The 18275-nt window shown below is 41.9% G+C and overlaps 1 protein-coding gene across 6 annotated transcripts in view; it reads right to left on the bottom strand.

The window, feature by feature from the left end:
* The window catches only part of actn1 (actinin, alpha 1), a 58588-nt gene extending 48207 nt beyond the window's left edge, over positions 1–10381 (bottom strand). For 3 of the 6 annotated variants that reach the window (XM_086275792.1, XM_086275795.1, XM_086275797.1), the window contains exon 1: positions 9982–10380. In XM_086275792.1, coding sequence (XP_086131918.1) covers positions 9982–10089 — 108 coding nt within the window. In that variant the 5' untranslated portion in view covers positions 10090–10380. Of the gene's footprint in view, positions 1–9981 lie in introns of all 6 variants that reach the window. The other 3 variants (XM_086275793.1, XM_086275796.1, XM_086275794.1) reach the window with 2 other exon arrangements.
* Between the last annotated feature and the right edge of the window lie 7894 nt (positions 10382–18275).

Here is an 18275-nt window from a genome sequence, read left to right as displayed (position 1 = left end):
CACCGGCCCCACATGAAACACTTTAATGAAAGTATTGAAACGAGCAGTGGCCTTTCTTCTTTCTTCCTTTGGAGTCTCATCTAGTAAATGCTCGGCTGAGATGACCTTCAGCTGGATCAGTGATTGATTCATAAATCAAAGCCATCAAACGCACCAAGAAATGGATAACTTGACTTATTAGAAAGGATGAATGTACCCCATTTTACCCAGTTTAAGTTCTTTTATTCCTATTTTTGTTTTGCTCCTGAGAGAAACTCTGTGCTCAGGGCAACACAGCTGAACCACAATTTATCATCAACAGAAAGGAGAGAAAACTTCATACAAATAAAACCATCCAACACCAGTGGATAAAGTGATATGTGATATACGTTTCTCCTCTGGCTGTTCTGAGCTGTATTGGTTTTTGGTCATAGAGATTATCCTTCAAAAAAACTGAGAAAAACAAAGTGTGGGAAGACTTTTATGGGCGTTCAGGAGGACACACGCGCACACATCTGCCAAGACTACAACTCAACTCCACAGTTAGCTACTGTGACGGTTGTACCACCCTCCCTCCTAAAGTCCATCCACCAGCACCAGCACCTGCCAGCACTTCATGCAGCTTAAACCACTCTGCTGCCCCACCGCTCTGCCGAGGGCTCTCCACTACACACCAACAAGCAGCAGGCTGGCTTTCCTCCTGCTTTGGGTTGCTGGGGTGGGGCCATCAAGGGGAGGTGTCTGTTACAACTTGTAATGAGATCTGCTGCGAGCACTTCACAGAAGCTGCTGCTGCTTACCGTCATAAATGAAGTGACGTCAGGAGGTTGCAGGCTAATCCTGCAGGAAACTGACAAAAGAGAGCAGGGCAGGGAGCCGAGGTGTCGCTCAGCCCTCGCTGCTACTGTGCAATTTAAACGCGTATCACAAACAGCTCAGAGTCGTCAGACCACAATGTGACGTGCCTGCAGGGAGTCCGCTCTAGCTGACCATGAGTGCCGGTGGAGCACAGGATCAATAGCAGCCACTGATTGAAATTCAGACGTTCAATACTTGTCCCACTTTAGAAGAGTGTAGGAGTACAACAGAACAAATAGCCCCCGGCCTCAATTTTCCCAGTGACACTCCCCACGCCAAGAACTCACTTATTATCACTCACAGGATCATTTTCATCTTCATATTTACTTCCTCTCATCTCTTTCTGGCCACCTAGGAAGGCTTAGTCACTGCAGTGAATTTGACTCCTTCTGAATTAGACTTAATTGCCCACAGTGTAAATAAAACACTAAGAAACATCCCGCCTGTATTGTTCAAATGCTCCAATTGCCCATTTACTACACACAGTGCAAACAGTGATGCACCACCCTGTGCGCAGTGGCTTCCTGATAAAGCTGGAGGGAGATTTCAACATGCCCAGACTAAAACAAGCACGGAGGAAAAAAGCAAAACAAGTTTTCCTTAAATCCATTGCCACCCACTCAGCCACACAAAGGGGGATAGATAGTGGAGAGAAAGTAAATAACGGGAAGCGAGGGAGAGAAACGGATGAAAGGAATGAAAAAGAAAATATAATATGATGGATAAGATGTTTCAAGCTGATGTTATGGAATGATGTTTGTAGTGATTGTTTTTAACCCTATATCTGATGAGTTTTTCACATCCACTTTGTCAGTGAGCTTCCAAAATCAGTTAAGCCATCCAAGAAACAATTTTACATCATGTGGGAAGTGATCAGCAAAAGCAGATTTTTGATAAAGAAAAAAAAAAAATTTTTCTGTAAAAAGGGTGGCAAACTGCTTCCTGGAAATCCATTTAATTTGACCATGTTCTTAGCTAGTTTGCTAATTAGGAATGTCCTTCCTGTTTTTTCCCCTCAGTCTGGAAACTTTGCAGCTGGTCATTAAGTGCTATGAGTCCTGTTTTACCATTTCTTTCAATGTTAAATGAAGAACTCAAAAGCAAATTCTAGAAAACAAGGTTACCTGCTATCTGGTATAGATGTAATGAGGAGGTTTATATGCCTTACATGTCTGTCTATTAAATGTAAAAAATAAAAATAAAAAAATAAAAAAGTAGCTTGGTTAGCTTAGCTAGAGATTGCTTGGCAACCACATTTCTCTCAGGAAAAACGTGTATTTCCCAACCAGTTGTCAAGCAGTTGCTGGACATCGCTGGGCAAAATCTTTCACAATGAGGGTGTGACACTTTTTGCAGTTGCTCTAGGACTGGATGAATGAAGCTTTCCACAGCGACTGTCGGCAACCAGTTGGGGAATACTAATTTTTGCCCTCATAACTGGTGGTTAGCAGGTGGTCACTGACCAGTCTCTGGACCCATGTGACTGTACCATACCATCTTTTTTTTCCTTCTACAAAAACTGAGGAATAGAAACAAATCTTCTCTTTTATTAATCGGTGTAGGTTAGCCGTCTCCCCAGTTTCCAGTGTTTATGGTAAGCTAAAGCACCTGAAGAGGGAAGTCATTTGATAGCTCAAACTCTAACCTTGCTGATGATGATGAATTATTGAATCCAGGTTGACAATGTGACAATAGACGGCCTCTTGAACACACTCTCTTTGTCCCGAGCCCTGAAAGCTCCTCTGTCCGAGTCTCTTCTTCCACTCACTGCCTCCTCCCCCCCATGCTCTCCTTTCTCTGCCCCTGAGCTACACCCACACAGATGAATGAATGGAAAGGTGTGCCTGCGCCCTGTTTTTACCATGGTGTCTGTTTACTCAAAGCTTTTTTTCCCCCTTTTTTTTCTGTATAGGAAACGCACTACAGCTGCTCCCATGAGGAGGCTTAAAGCTAATACACTAGCATGTGCACAGACCTTCTGAGTACAGTACAAACCCCCTCCTGGCTTCAAAGCAGTCAGCACATGCACTTGAGAATGCATGTGGTGTGATTAATAGCATTAGCGGAAGAAAGACTCGACTACATCCTTCCCATGTGGTGCATGAAAAAAAATTCTTGGAAACATGCAGACAGATCACCTATAAACGCCCCTCTGGGTCGTACGGTATTGAAAACATGTGATCATAAGTGTGCAGTGGATCCACACATGGTTGCATATTGGGTATTGAGCAGATTTATTTTTTTGGGATCGGCAGTGTCGTCTCCACAGGAAAGCACCTTGACCCCAAAGCTCAGAGTTAATGCAGAATCTAAAAAGTCTGGGGTCTCAAAGAGGCTACAATAACGTACACATAACAACAAACTGCAGTCTATGCAGCATTAATTGTCATTCATGAAACTTCAAATGAAGCAAAGCAGTCAAACGTATCCAAACCCGTGAAACTAAGTAATTAAAATTCACTGAACAATGGGTCTTGAAACTGTTTTAATGACCGATGGCTTGGGGTTGACTTCTATATACAACGTTTCTAAATTTGGAGCTAGAGAAAAGTCAAGAATTTGCATCAGGGCCTGGGCCTTTGGGAGCTGCTCAGATAAGAGCCTGGTAATTGCTCACATTTGACTTTTCAAACAGTGGATTCTTACAAACTAAGATGTACTGTTCAGCTGGATGAGGATAGATTAGCATGCACCTTCCTGAAACAAATAAAGGAGAAACTGTTCAGCGATGAGAATTTCACCAACAGCATGGAAATGTTTTTGCAGGCCAAGAACGGACGAGAAGTTGTGCAGCGGTCTGACCTTCTTTCTTCAGACAGCTGGGAACAACTCTCTCAGTCGCTGGCTCTCACTGCATGGTAACACACACACAGAGGAGATACATCCACAGTGCTGCACATGGCTATTCAGATATTCAAGTTTAAACTAATTCTTCCAGCAGCATCTGATCAGGAAAATCTGTATCCAAGGAAAAATTCAGGTGAAAAAAAACTAAACACTAAGCAATGCTCCAAATGCAGGGACCTAAAGCACACTCATGCCAGAAAAAAGATCCCACCACAATGCCAGTGAGTTCTGAGAAAATACTCCTGCACTTCATAAGGAAACTAGACATAAAGTGGGAACTGACATTTGCCCCTCTGATTCCAGCACTCTTTACTTTGAACTAACAAAGTTTCATGCCTTTACCTTGCACAGTTGCAGTGTTATTTCCTTGACAAATCCAGTCAATATAAACTCAAAAAAGCCTGTGCGGTTGAAGAAAGAAGGTGTCGTCAGGTCTCAACTTTCCCCTGAAGACAAACACACACAGACTCACAAGATACAGACAATACCTACTTCATAGCATAGCTGGGAATCATGAAAACTCATTGAGTTACATCTGAGAACCATTAATGTGTGCCAGTGCATCCAGTAGTTCTTCCAAAAATTATGAACTCAGTAAGGGAACATCACATAAGAAGCAATTAAAGTAAAAACAGCTCCTTCAATTTGACATTTCCTGGGCAAACAGTGACACCAGTCCTCCAACTAAAGCCCCAGCAGAATAAAACACCTTCTTGAGACGCAGAGTGGGGTTATGTAAGAGTCATTAGACACAGGTCAGTCTTCTGACACACCGTACATCCACCAAAAGCTTCAGGCCATAAAGAGGAGAGGGTTTCCTCCAGACTGAAAGCTTCTCATTAGCAGCAGATAACAAGATGTTTCAGCTAATTATGAAACAGACTCCATCAAACCCACATTGCGTTCACGCCGGATCAGTTTACAGGAAGATTTTACAAAAGAAGAAAGGAAGCAGTTTCATGGCAGGAATCTTGTTTTTGGTTTGAATCCCAAATGAGAAAACTGGAAGAAACATGGAAGACATTCAGTTTTTCATGGGAACGTGCATATGGCATTCAACAGGTTGACAGTAAATGCTTCTTTCATGAATAAAAATCTATTTCAGTCAAAATTATAAACACGTCTGTGTCATTAAACCACTGCATTTCAATTCAAGATAAAACATCTGCTCTTTAATATCTGGAATATAAAATTTGCACAACTCCTCTGAGCACACCCCTCCAGCTGAGCTAGGAGCACGCACATAAAACTTCCTATGATGGGGAGAGTGGATGATCCTGTGCGCTCTCAGCCTGGGTGTCAGCATGTGACCCCATCAATACAGAAAACGAGACAGAGCCCTGAGAGCCGTGACCGGGGTATCATGACTGCTTCTCCTGGGAGCCCCTGTTGGGATTTATAGTCTGGCGGCAGTAACCACAACAGTAGGATCCACCTGGGAGTTCCTGAGTCTTCTAATAAGATATCTTTCACTCACATATTGAATTTTGAGACTTTTTAGTGCTTCACAGGGAGCTGCAGCCACCCTGACAGATGACTAAGTGACTGAGAAAAGGATGCTGAACTGCCTCCTGCTGACAAACAGACAAAAGGTTGCTCACTTCCCTGAAGCATCTCTGAATCAGATAAAGGCCGCATCGGAGAAACGACCGGGACTTCACAGTCTCGCAATAGTTTTTTTTTTTTTTTTTTTTTTAAAAGTCCTCTAAATATAAAGATACATCACAGAAATGGGAGAGTGGCTAACACATCCCAGCAACATGTCACATCTCGTCTTCTTAACCTTGGCAATAGCTCTCCAGGCTTTCTGAAGGTCTTTGGCTGCTTTTTCCACTGACGTCCAGTCTCGTAATCAGAATCATCAAGGGAAGAAAACTTTCCTAAGAAAGTTCAGGCTGCGTGAAGAATAAAGATCGCCATACCAAATACTGACTTTCAAGCTCATTAGCGCTTAAAACTCTGTTTTTACCTTATATTCTGTATTTAAATCCATGTTTACATACATATTAATAAATGTTTCCCATTTTCCTAGGAAGATATAAAGAACATTAACACAAATTCATCTTCCAAACTTGGAAACGGTTTAGGATAAACCAAGAAAATGTCTTTGCTTGTATTTTTTTGTAGCCTGTCTCACCCCGAGGAAGCGGATAACCTGAATTTGTTCACATGTTAAACCATGACTGTGGACATATTTTAACACTATAACTTTGACTATTGCACATTGTGCAAAGCACATGCTGGGAATGTTTTACCTCAAAGCTGGCTGAGCAACAACTCTTCCCATTGACTGTGTGTGTTTGTTTCTGTGTTTGTAGACCGGAAATAGTGCAAATATTATCCATATTATTAGATTGTATTGTATATTTAAACAAACTAAATTCACATGTGTAAATTTATGTTCCTAAACTGACCCTCACAAGTTAAAAAAAAAAAAAAAAAAAAAAGCATTTTCTCTTTTGTTGTTCATATTTTCTGCATATCTCAGTCCTATCGTGTGTTTCATTTAACTGCTATTATAAGACTTATAACTGTTTCTCTCATAAGGTCACTGACAAAATGACATTTTACTGGCTCAAAATATCATTCAAGCGCTATGTACACAAACGATGATAAGCACATGTGAGTTTAATCATATGATTGAGTGCAGTCCTTGGTGGCAGTGGTCATCAGGGCTCAATGACAGGCCGCAGCAAGGAAAACATCACATGACACAGACGGGCAGTTTACTGAAAATGGAAAATAAATGTGACACACTCTTCAGCCTGCTCATGTTTTATGTAGTGAAGAGGAGCAACATTTCAGCACTTGACGCCTTGATCAGTGTGGAGAGCAGAGCTGCCTGGGAGACAGAGACAGAGAGGAAGGTGGGTGGCTGGAGGGTTTTTTTACTCTTTTGACATCCACCGCTTTGTCACCAACGATCTGACACTCTTCTCCTTTTGTTTAAAAAAAAAAAAAAAAAGGTTTGGAAAGGTGCATCATGGGAACAGAGGAATTTGATGACAGGAAGCATTTTGAGAGGTGGCCAGAGCTGACATTACACATCCTATTATGCAATGTAGCAAACAGCTGCCAGTGTGGAACAAAACACTCATCTCTTAAAGGTTTTCTTACTAGAAGTAAAACGTCACACCGTCATTCATGTGTTGAGTCAGTTTCCTGAGTGATGAAACTTGATGTTTTTTAGGACACGAGCAGCCAACAGACTTGCTTATTTACAGAACTAAAATATCCATGTATGGTGAAGGAAATCACTCAGCACATCGCCACATGGGAAAATCTTTGAAATTTTTACTTCAGTTATTGAAATTATTGCTTATCAAATTAATCGTGCTACTTCTTCCAGAAGAGGTTGAGTGACTGTACGTGGATGTTGGTCAGGGTGCCGAATTGGGAAGTCTGCTGCCTGTGACAGCCACGCCCAGTGCTGATTGATCACAGTGGTGACTGATTCGCTTTACAGACACTTCCCACATATGCATCACACAGACAGGCAAGCCTCTGCAAAGCCTTCCTGGCCACATAGCACATGAACTCTCTGACATCACAATTCAGAGAAATCTATTGATCAGCACGCTGATTCTGCTGCCGGCAGTCATCACAAATTAAAGAGACACACCACTTTTCTGCTCTTTGCCTCAGAGAACAGGTATGCTCTGCGTCTGTCTCCACTTTATTGGCGAAGGTGAACAAATCGTGAGATCAGAGACTCTGATCTGTGACCTGGCTTGTAGAGTCTGGCCAGGGGAATGTGGGTGTGGGTTGGGAACACAGAGTTTAGGGGTGTGTGAGATGGGAAGTAGGAGGCGGGAGGTTTACAGGCAGATCTGGTGGAACGTGCTGCAGCTCATACCCTTATAAGGACAAACCTGGACAAATTAGCTAGAGCAGTTAACACCTGAACTCCACCTTCCAGCTACAGAAAAACAAAATGACCAAAAATTAAAGGAGCGCGACGATAAAGTTCACTCAGAGTGATCACTAAGGAATGTATCATGTGATAAAGGTGACAATATGTGAGCTTCATGTAACCTTTGGCAGAGGGCAGCAGACACCTGGGTATGCAAAGACATTAGGATTTCAAGATTAGAAGATATCTTTGTGCGTGGGAGTCAGGTTAAGACTTGTATCGGACTCCAAATATTTTAAGCACTCTCAGACACGCCAGGCTTGTGTGTGTGTGTGTGTGTGTGTGTGTGTGTTAGTGAATTGCAAAAGAGCCTGGAAAAAAAGCCCTCACCTGTGTAATGTGCTCTTTTTTTGTACTTTTGCACTGTTAAAAAGTTTAAAAGACACTTGAACAGTAAAGAGACACCCAGCATGGACACATATGGCCACTTGGACCCAAAGAGAATTAATTTGGTTGTAAATTTTTATCCACCTAATTATCACATCTTGGTGGTCTGTATCAGTATCCAAACAACAGTGAGTTTAGATAACTCCAGTTATATTCTACAACAGCAAAAACCTTCAAATAATCAGCTATCGTTTCATTTTATGTTTAAGTACAGTGACCAACATCTTAGATGTTGAAGCACTTAAACACTAAGATCAGAATAAAGAAAGTTATGAGGGAGAGACTGAAAGGCTTCCTGGTTATCTGTACATCAGCAGTAGAGCTGATTGCTGAAGCTTGGGAGGAATTTTTCAGTGCTGTGTGCACGCGTGTGACAGTTATCCATGCCCTCCTTGGGGCAAAGGACAGAGGTGCAGGCCTGCAGAGGAAGGTGGGGGCTGCTGTGATCCCTCTCAGTCTGCAATTGTGTCTGGTCAGACCTCAACATAACCCATCATCAGTGCTCTGTCAGACAAGGGGAAGTTTACATGAATAAATATCCTTGCTCTCTGCTGGATGATTAGATCAATGAGGGCCATGCAGGCACAGGAATGTGCAGGTTATCACAGGCAAGTGTTTCACCACAAATTCTGACTTGTTTGCGATATGGGCAGAACAAAACAGCCAGGTGAAACTTTCCCGTTTGTTGCATGATGACCTTTATATACCAAAAGCCCCTAAAGAAGCACCAGCAGGAGACAATTACCTACTGATGTCCGAAGCACTTCGGTCTACTGTTCACACCTGACATCAACCCCGCATACCTTTCCTTTACTTCCCCTTTATCTGCTCTCGACCGGTAGCAGCCTGCCGATGACATAATCCAGGAAACCAGAAGCCGAGAGCTTCGTAGAGCAAGAAAGAAACTCGGGGAGAAGTTTTCCAACAGCAGCGAGAGGGGCCGATTATTACCATTTTTGGGCACGCTTGCTCCCATCCAAGCCCAGCCCAAACCAAACCACAGCTTACTCAGATTCCACAGCGTTTTTCTTCCCCCTTTTTCAAAGCAGAGGACAAGTATGGGGAACAGGGAGGGGAAAAGTAGCACCCATTCTCGAAACAGACCATTCATATTCCATTTGGAAAACGAGCAGCAGCTGGGAGACGCGTGTAGAAGATCCGGACTTGTTAAGACGTCTTAAAGCTCTTTATTGAAAATATAAACCGTGTGCAGTTCGGGTTACAGCGCTCATAATCACTCAAAGGGGAAGAAAAGTAGTGTCAGAAGTCAAATGGCTAACTTTCTATCACTGGTAATAACACCGCAAACAACTTCCTAACTAGAAACAAGTACTCCTTTGTTAGTGGCGCTAGAAAATACGTAGAATCCGCGCGTAAAATGGCTAAATAAAGGGGAGTCGGAGGGAATTATGGTGAGTTTACCCCCCTTCTCACACAAATACACTCCATCCCCGGGTTGTTAATCATGGCCTAATCCACGTCGCATCATAAGCCAGATGACAGGAGGGGCCAGGTACACACCATATGCAGTCAAGCGCATGGCTGACATCTGTTGCGCTGAAAAAGTGGCCGTCCCGTCCGCCTTCTAATTGTCCCTCCTCATACGCTTTCCCTCCTGCTTCACGTAAAGTGCTGTTCCTACACACGGTCGCTATACGTCTACAGCTCTGCGGGATATCCGCAAGTCTCTCCGAGATCTGTAGACGAGAAAAGTTTTGGAGCCGTATTTAAAAGTACCCAAAGAAGCCGTACAGGTGATTTTGGCCGCGATAATGAGCCTGATAATTAAAGCAAGCCACTGCCAGCTGGTTTTTGGGGCTGCCGTTGGTTGTCTGCTGGCTCCACTAACGGATCGATCTGGAGCCAAAGTCGCCAAGTGCAAATCCAAGCGGATGTGTGGCGATAATATTAATGAGCTGTGTTATTAGAGCCTAATTATTATCACAGGCAACAATCCCACTTCCGCACGGGAGACAGAAGGAAGTCAAAGCCCTTACCTTTCTCTGCTGCTTCTCCCATGCAGGATCCAAGAGGAGATCCCGATCCCAGTCATCTTCTTGTTGCATATAGTAATTTTCTTCATCATAGTGTTCCATATTATACATGTATATATAAAGCTTTATATATAGACGCTCTCTGCTTGTCTCGTAAGTCCTCCGGTCCTCGGCGAGGTGATGTTTTTTTACAGCAGCTCAGTCTACTCTCCTCCACGCATTCAAGACGGTGTGTGGATGAAATTAACGGTCCACCCCCGGCTTCCCTCTCTCGCTCTCTTTTTCTCTCTCTCCCTCCAACTCTGCCTCTTTTCTTCTTCTTCTATCTGCTCTATTTTTTTCCCCAAGCAGGAGCATTCAGCCCTCAGTAGGCAGGTCTAGTATCGAGGAGCGACGGACGCAAAAACTTTGCCTCAGACAAATTGGAATCGATAGCAGACCCAGGAATCCGATTGGACGCCTCTGGGACTCAGAAACCGCCTCCCCGAAGCAGACTGGCTGCTTGGGCTGTCAGTGGTGAGGCTTTATAACCAAGGTTGACTGCCTGGGTCGAGCCAAATATCTTTCGGCCTGTAATCTGACTAAAACAAGTGTACTTTTTTTTTTATTTCAATTGTTTTATTTAAATAATTAGAGGTAATAATCTTTCCGCAAGTCAAAGTATCAAAAAGTAAAATTAAAAGCTGTGCATTCAAAGTGAAGTAGAGGAAAGTAACCTAGAAACAGGGGCGTTTCTAGATATTTTTCTTTTTCAGCGGTGGGGGCTCCCCAGAAAATATTGAAAACAGAAATAAAATTATGGTAGAAAACAGGCATAGTAAACATGATTTTCGTGCTCATGTGCAGCCCTGTTTCCTGTTTCAGACTTCTTATGTGAAGAGTGGAGCTTCACAAGAAGGCATGTTGGATAATTGTTCTGCTAGGGAGAATTTAATGCATTTAAACTTTAAATGCATTAATGCAAGTAAAACCTATAATCCTACTTCAGTAGCTTAATAATGCACAGGTTGTATAATCCAAATATATTCCCAATATTTAATGCACGTATTATGTCCAGTAACACTTTTCAAAATGATATTATTGGATTATGATAACAGATTCATTGATGCATGTATCTCTTTAATGTTCCAGCTGTTGATGATTTTAATCACTTATTTATTGTTCTGTAGCTTGATCTACAATAAGGCAATTAATCTGCAAAAACACTAACTAACAAGACCTTTAAAATAATGCAATGCGGTAAAAGCAGAAAGTAGCATAATATGGAAAAACCACGTGTCTAAGTAACAGTACTCCAGTCCAGTAGCTTTGGTGGATGGGGCACCAGGGGACCAGTCATATTTTGGTAGGTTGTTTTGCAGAGTGCATTGCAGTTATACCAAATGCCACACTTTGAATTTAAAAGGCTATATAGGTATTAAAAGTAAAGTAGTCCCCTCATTATGCAGAATATCATGTACTGGTACTGCTTTAAATGTTTTCATTATTGTTCAGGCAGTAACACATAAGCAGGATATCTTTAAAAATATTTACTACATTTATATTTTAAGCAAACTGGAATTATTTGTGTGACTGTAAAGCAAACATAAAGGAGTGGTTTCAAAGAGGGCTGCATTCATGTTGTGGTGTTGTGTTAAAAATTTCGGTCACTATTGAGATGCTTTCCAACCGTTTTGATATTATCCAGCAGGAACGAAGCTCCTCTTTCAATCTGTTTAGTCATAAGTTGGGATCCAATGACATGAACCAACTCCAACTAAAGTTTGGAGAAAATATTTGACATCCAAGAGGAGGTCATAAGATCGTACAGTTGCTTAAAAATGAAAAGAAGCACAATCCAAGAGAGATCATGCATAAATAATAAAATCATTGCCAAAACTGATGCCTGTTCACACATCACACTTGGCAAATGCAAAGAATGATGCAAAGTGTGGATGAATGAAACCAGTCTGACACTCCATGCAAACGTGTTGTAAATTAGTGAGTGTGGACAAAGAAAAAAATGGTCCTACTAAACAGGGACAATTCTGTGGCTCAGAAACACTTCAGAAATTAGCATCTGTGACACAGTTCACTTAGCCATCCACAACTGAGAGTTAAAGTTAAAGAAAGTTGATTTTAGTGACTTTGAATCTGGTATGGTTATTGGACCGAGTTTTTCAGAAACTGCTGATCTACTAAGAGCTGAGCTCACTGCATTCAAATGGCCTTCACAGTCACCAGATCTCAATCCAACAAATCACCTTTGGGAAGTGGCGGAACAGAAACTTCTCATCATGGATGTGCAGCTTACAAATCTGGAGCAACTGTGTGATGCTATCATGTTAACCAAAATTAGAAAGGTGCAGAATGTTTTCTGCACCTTTGTAATTCTATGCCACAAAGAATTAAGTCCATTCTTAAGTCCAACCTGGTATGAGCAAGGTTGGATAACAATGAGATGTAAAAACAACAAAATTAAATCCAACATCATGCTATAAAAATAATAGATTATTGGACAAGGTGGGTAAGGGGGTTCCTTTTGTCTGAGCCCCAGTGCTGCTAATCTCATAATCCATCCATTTACTACAGTATGAGAGCTGTGAGTAGAAAGATGAGTCACCACAAAGCTCCTGCAAACATGTGAAGAGATGGCCAAGTCTGTCTGCCTTGTAAGGTAAAACCGGCTATATCTTTCTCTGTCTCTCTCTCACACACACACACACACACACACACACACACACACACACACACACACACACACAATGCAGGAAAGCGGGATAGACCTGACAGTCTGGAGAAAGTGGAGCTCTTCCATATATGGACAACCTTCCAGTGGTAAGTGTTTGGAAAAGTGATGTCACAGTCAGAGAGCAGGCTGCCAGCTCACTGCCTGCAGTCCCCAGCCAAAAGGAAGCTGCCTGCCACTGCTCTGCACCTACAAAGGAGCAGAAAGAGGCATGCAGCAGCAGCTCTGTGGCTCAAAGATGGAGGCAGTTGGCTGCAGCTTTTACTAAAGAGTTTGGACTCATACACACTCCCATTAGCTAATTAGCCTACAGCCATTTGAAGAGCAAAGCAATTCATTACATTTACTTTTAATATAATTCCAGAAACAGCTGGCTAAAAGGTGAAACAGTGGTTATTATCTATGTGAACTAACTCTGTTTGATAAGTCATTTGCAGACTAATGATTTAATTAAGAAAGCAGAGCCTGCAGCCACACCGTTTGCATCTTCAGGTCTTGAAGCTAACAGTTATATGCTATCCAATGTTAGTAAGCTGATACTTTATATTTAGCATGCCTGTGTAGGTTCTCAAAGTCAGGGCTAAAATTCAAAGCAACTGGACTTCTTCCCCCACTCCTAAATTTTGGATCACATGAGCCAAGATCTAAATCTTGGGGCATTCAATTTGAATTTAGAAATCCGAAATACCAAGTTCCCAATCAGAATTTTCAACTGGAAACCCCTCCCACTTGAGTTGGAGTTCCAACTCCAAAAGTCAGAGTAATGCTACCCCACCCCAGACTCCACAACCCAAGATGACAGCAGTGCACATAAACAGCAGTAAAATTCTACAAAGTCTGTACTGCTACTGTTGTATATTACTCACAACACAGACCAGCTGCTATCCATGAGTGTGCTGAAGCACAAACAAGTGTTACACCATATTGTTAGTGAGCATGGCTCTAGTGGTGCAGTGGTTAACATGTTCATTTAGCAATCAAAAAGGCATCTACTTCAGTTTCACCCAGAGATGAAAATTCTCTTTAGGGTTGTGTCTGGAAGGGCATCTGGTGTAAAAAGCTACCTTTGTGGAAAGGAAGGAGCTGAAAGTAGCCATCAAGCTGTATTGCTAGTAATGCATAACTGGCTCTGCTTTGCTAAGGAGCAGTCAACGTGCGAATGATGGGGAAAGAGATTTCAAGAGTGCATTATAGGTGGCTGATATTTTGTGTCCTATAGGGCACCACCTCTTTTCAGCGATGGTGTCCTTTCTCCTTTAGGTGCAGATTTAAAGCTCAGTCTTGCTTTGAGGAGCTGTTTCTATGTAAAGGCCCAAACTCTCTTGCACAGCATATGTTTTATTGTTTAGCTTGTTTGTGTATTTTGTCCTTGGGATGAACCAGATTTTGTCCGAGGCTGTTGCTGGGTCTGAAGCACGCCGAATGTGATGTTTGGACAAAATTTTGAGTTTTTCCGACAAACCTGCCACATAAAGAACGCCAGTGTTGTTCCTCCTGCTGTTCTGCTTCTCCCTGGTTAATATCTTTTCCAAGGCCAAGTTTAATAACCACATATTTTAAGTGCTCTCTTAATGTGCTGTGTGTCCCTTTTCTGTCCCTCGTGCCTAAGAGGAAACACTCTCTGCTCAGCAGTGCGAGGTCATGATAACCAAGTTTTTGTTCCAGTGGGCGGTGGGAGTCCGAGAGTTTTTATATCTGAACAAGTCTCTCAGATAAGACGTGAACTAAAAAAAGGAACTCTGGTTGCTTTCAATTAAAGGACCAGAACACACAATGCAGCCAAAATGATGGGAAAGTATATTTTGACCCTGAAGGGAAGTTGAGATTACTTATGACAAGCTTCTCAGTCTCTTTCCAGTTTTATGATGTCCTCCTCTTGTAACATGAACAAGCTTTCCAAACTTTGAGAATGATAGTGAAATCAGCTAAAGTGTGAAAAAAATCCTACCTGGAAAAAAAAAAAAAAGAGCATTTAAGAGGACATTTGTTATTAATGGATGCTGCTGCTATCAAATTCATGGAAAAAAGAAAGTAGACATTCTTTAAATTCTATGATTTCACATTTCTCAACGTAATAAAACAAATCATCTTGTCCTTAGCAGGTTTTATAATAGATAAATACAGCCTCGCTGTGTCAATCAAATAAACTTCCTCAGAGAGTGTGAGCTCCTCTATAAAACACAGATGTTTTGGCAGCTTTCTAGTCTGGAGCATCCAGATATGTGTTGTTCTCAAGGTCTTTCCAAACAACTTGAAGTCCACCATTCCACAGCGAAAAAGAATATAAACAAGTGGAAAACATTCAAGACGGTTACCAGTCTTCACAGGAGTAGATGTCCCAATTTCACCCCAAGGTCAGACTATGCAACACTGCAAAAAAAACAAACAAACAAAAACAAAAAAAAATCCAATCCAAGAGCTACATCTCAGACTCCCCAGGCCTAAGTCAGCATGTTAAATGCTAAACTCCACAAAAGCACAATTAGAAAAAGACTGAACAAGTATGGCTTGTTTGGACAGGATTACCAAGAGAAAGTGTCATCTGTCTAAAAAGAACTGCTTAGATTTGCAAAGCTGCAAGGGATGAAACCACAATACCTCTGCAACAAAATTTTAGACAGATGTGACTGATTTCTGTCCATAATGCACATCACCATGTTTAGTGAAAACCAAAAACATAGCATATTAGCACAAACACCTCAAACCAACTGTCAGCACGGCAGTGGTGGTGTGACGATTTGGGCTTTTTTTGCAGTCACATGACCCGGGCACCTTGAAGTCATCGACTTGACCATGAACTCCGCTATAGAGGAGAGAGTTTGTCTGGCAGCTATAGCTTGGCTGAAATTGGGTCATGCAACACGACAATGATCTCAAGTACAGCACTAAAGAAAAAAATGAAGGCGCTGCAATGGCCAGTCAAAGTCCAAACCTCAACATGATTAAAATGCTGTGGTGGGACCTTAAAAGTGCTGTGTATAAACAGATGCCTGCAAACCTCAATGAACTGAATCCCATTGAAAAGAAGCCAAAATTCCTCGAGAGTGACGTGAGAGACTGACAAAGTCTGCTGAAGGTGGTTTTACCAGCTGTGGCATTATGGGGTGTACTTTTCACACTCTGTTGCAGTATTTTGACTTAATTTTTCTTTGATAAATAATAACATCCAATATGCCGTATAGTGTTGTCCATCTAAAGTTGGATTTAAATCATTTTAGAATCTGGTAAGGACGAGACAATTTTTATTATGACCTGAAACCTTAGACTTGAAAGAGGGAGTATTTTATTTTATTCTCCAAAAATCAGGACACTTTAAGTTGTTGAGCCATTTCAAACTAGTGAACTGACCAACATTGTGATCTCTACAGCTATACTGCTAGCAGGGCTAATAAGGTTTCTATTTTTATGCTTTAAAATACAGCCAAAACTAATAGAAGTCCACCCCAGAGAGCAGCAACAGGAGCTCTAATTGGCCGTCTGACAAAAGAGGCTCGTCCTCTCAGTGCTGCAAATGATGGCTTATTAAACGCATCAGTTAACCCATTCTAATTAACCGCTGAAATATGTATAATTACTCTGGTGGCACACTCCACGCCACACAGTTTGGGTGGGCAGACAAGGGGAATTTCTGTGCGGTCCGACTGCTTGACGTCAACATTCAGCAGAATCCCAGAATATCTTCTGAAGAGTTAGTGGTGCAAAGACGCTCAGGCCTGCTTTCTGAGGCACACGGGTCATGTGAAGAGCTGGTGCGTTTGGCTCAGTCTGGTCTCTGGCAAGTTCCCAAGGTATTCCAGTCATGTCGGGAGGGGAATTCTTAAATAGCTGTCCTTGCTGTTAAAGCTGAGCCATGTATGGGATACTGCAGCACAACCATGATAATCCTATTGAGTTGTACATGTGTTTGGGTTTGTGGTCAAACATCAGGAGCCAAAACACCATCTGGGATCAAAAGAAACATACTGCAGGAACAGGATAGAGAACAGCACGACTCGGTCCAAAACAAAAGGTTGGTGCTTTTAGCGTACAGATTTGCAGCAACTTGCAGGAGCTGATTTTAACTGAGAGCTCAGGATCAAAAAAACGACATTGGACAAAGCTCCTAAAAACATGGTTTAAAATCTGTACCTCTTAAACAAAGCAGGACCAGTGTCCTTGGATAATTATGCCTGCAATAGGCCAAGTTTTTAGGCAACTTATCTGAATAAATCTAAAAAGGCTTAGCAGCTCAATTAGATTGATGTTATGAATTAGAAAGTTGCCACCTTGAACAGTGGCTAATGCAGTTTGCAGATTTAAACCAGGGGAAAAAGTGTTTATTGCCTGTAATGTCAGACCTACAGAAATCTCATATTTCAAGCATTCAACAGCCTGATTATGCCATTGAGACTGAATTTAGTTGGTTTTAATTGGACTGAGTTTCCAATAAATATATATATGGAGATATTGCTAAATCCTTACTTGATGATGAGAAAGACAAAATATGCAAGATGCATTGAATATTTCTTTTTCAGTCACCTTTCTAAATCAACATGTGTTAATAAACCTCTCTGCATTGAATCACACTTGTTAATCTCTGTTTCTATTCCAAGGCATGTCTTTTATCCTGTTTTCCTTCTCTCACCCCAACTGGTTGCAGCAGATGGCCCCGCCCCTCCCTTAGCTGGGAGGTTTCTTCCTGTTAAAAGGGAGTTTTTCCTTCCCACTATCGCCAAAGTGCTTGCTCATACCGGGTCATATGATTTCTGTATTTTTTCTTTGTATATATTATTGTAGAGTCTACCTTACAATATAAAGCACCTTGAGGCAACTGTTGCTGTGATTTGGCGCAATATAAATAAAATTGAATTGAAAATATAGAAATCCCTCATCAGAAACGACCAAAACTGTCAGAAAAAGATGTTTTGTGTAAGAGCATAACACTCCACAAGGAGGCTAATGGGAAAATTAGATTTTCAAGACTTTTATGTAACTTAAACTGACACGGTGTCTCCTCCCAGGCCAGTACAATACATGTGATTAAACCCATTCCTGCTCCAGTGGAAGTCCTCAAAGGCTTTGGCTCGAGTGGCCCTCTATGAGGGAAGGAAAGGGAACAGAGAGCCAGTTAACCTTCCCTGAACAAATACAGATAAAGAGTTCACAAACAAGTGCAGTTCTCCTCCTAATGTGACCACCCAAGGACACTTGAGTTTTCTGTGACGTGTGTGACCTTTTTCGGGTTTCTTAACTGTCCACATAATTTAGATTGACATCAATGTGTGAAACAGTACAATTAGCTCATAAAACAGGGAAAGCCCCCGTGTGTGCCTGTAGTCTGTAATTAATCATTAAGCCACATGCACCCAGCAGGCACACGCCTAGCAAAACAGAAACAGCTCCAAAGCATATAATATTGCAACTTGAATACTTGTACGAGGAGAAGCATGGGTTAAACGAGGGTGTCTACTTCCTGCAGATAAGTGACAGCCAGTAGTAAGAAGAAAAGGAAATTATTTTGACAAGAAAGCTGTGCAGGCAGCTCGATAAGCCTGCCCTCAGATTACCACTTCACCACCAGCCCGAGACT

Source organism: Aulonocara sp. 'chitande type north' Nkhata Bay, linkage group LG19 (assembly GCF_057382095.1).
Source record: "Aulonocara sp. 'chitande type north' Nkhata Bay isolate Kocher_YH1m ecotype deep benthic linkage group LG19, A_spYH_male_GT1.1, whole genome shotgun sequence".
In the NCBI taxonomy this organism is placed as follows: domain Eukaryota; kingdom Metazoa; phylum Chordata; class Actinopteri; order Cichliformes; family Cichlidae; genus Aulonocara; species Aulonocara sp. 'chitande type north' Nkhata Bay.
Note: the sequence above shows the minus strand (reverse complement) of the source record. Positions and strands in the feature narration are given on the sequence as shown.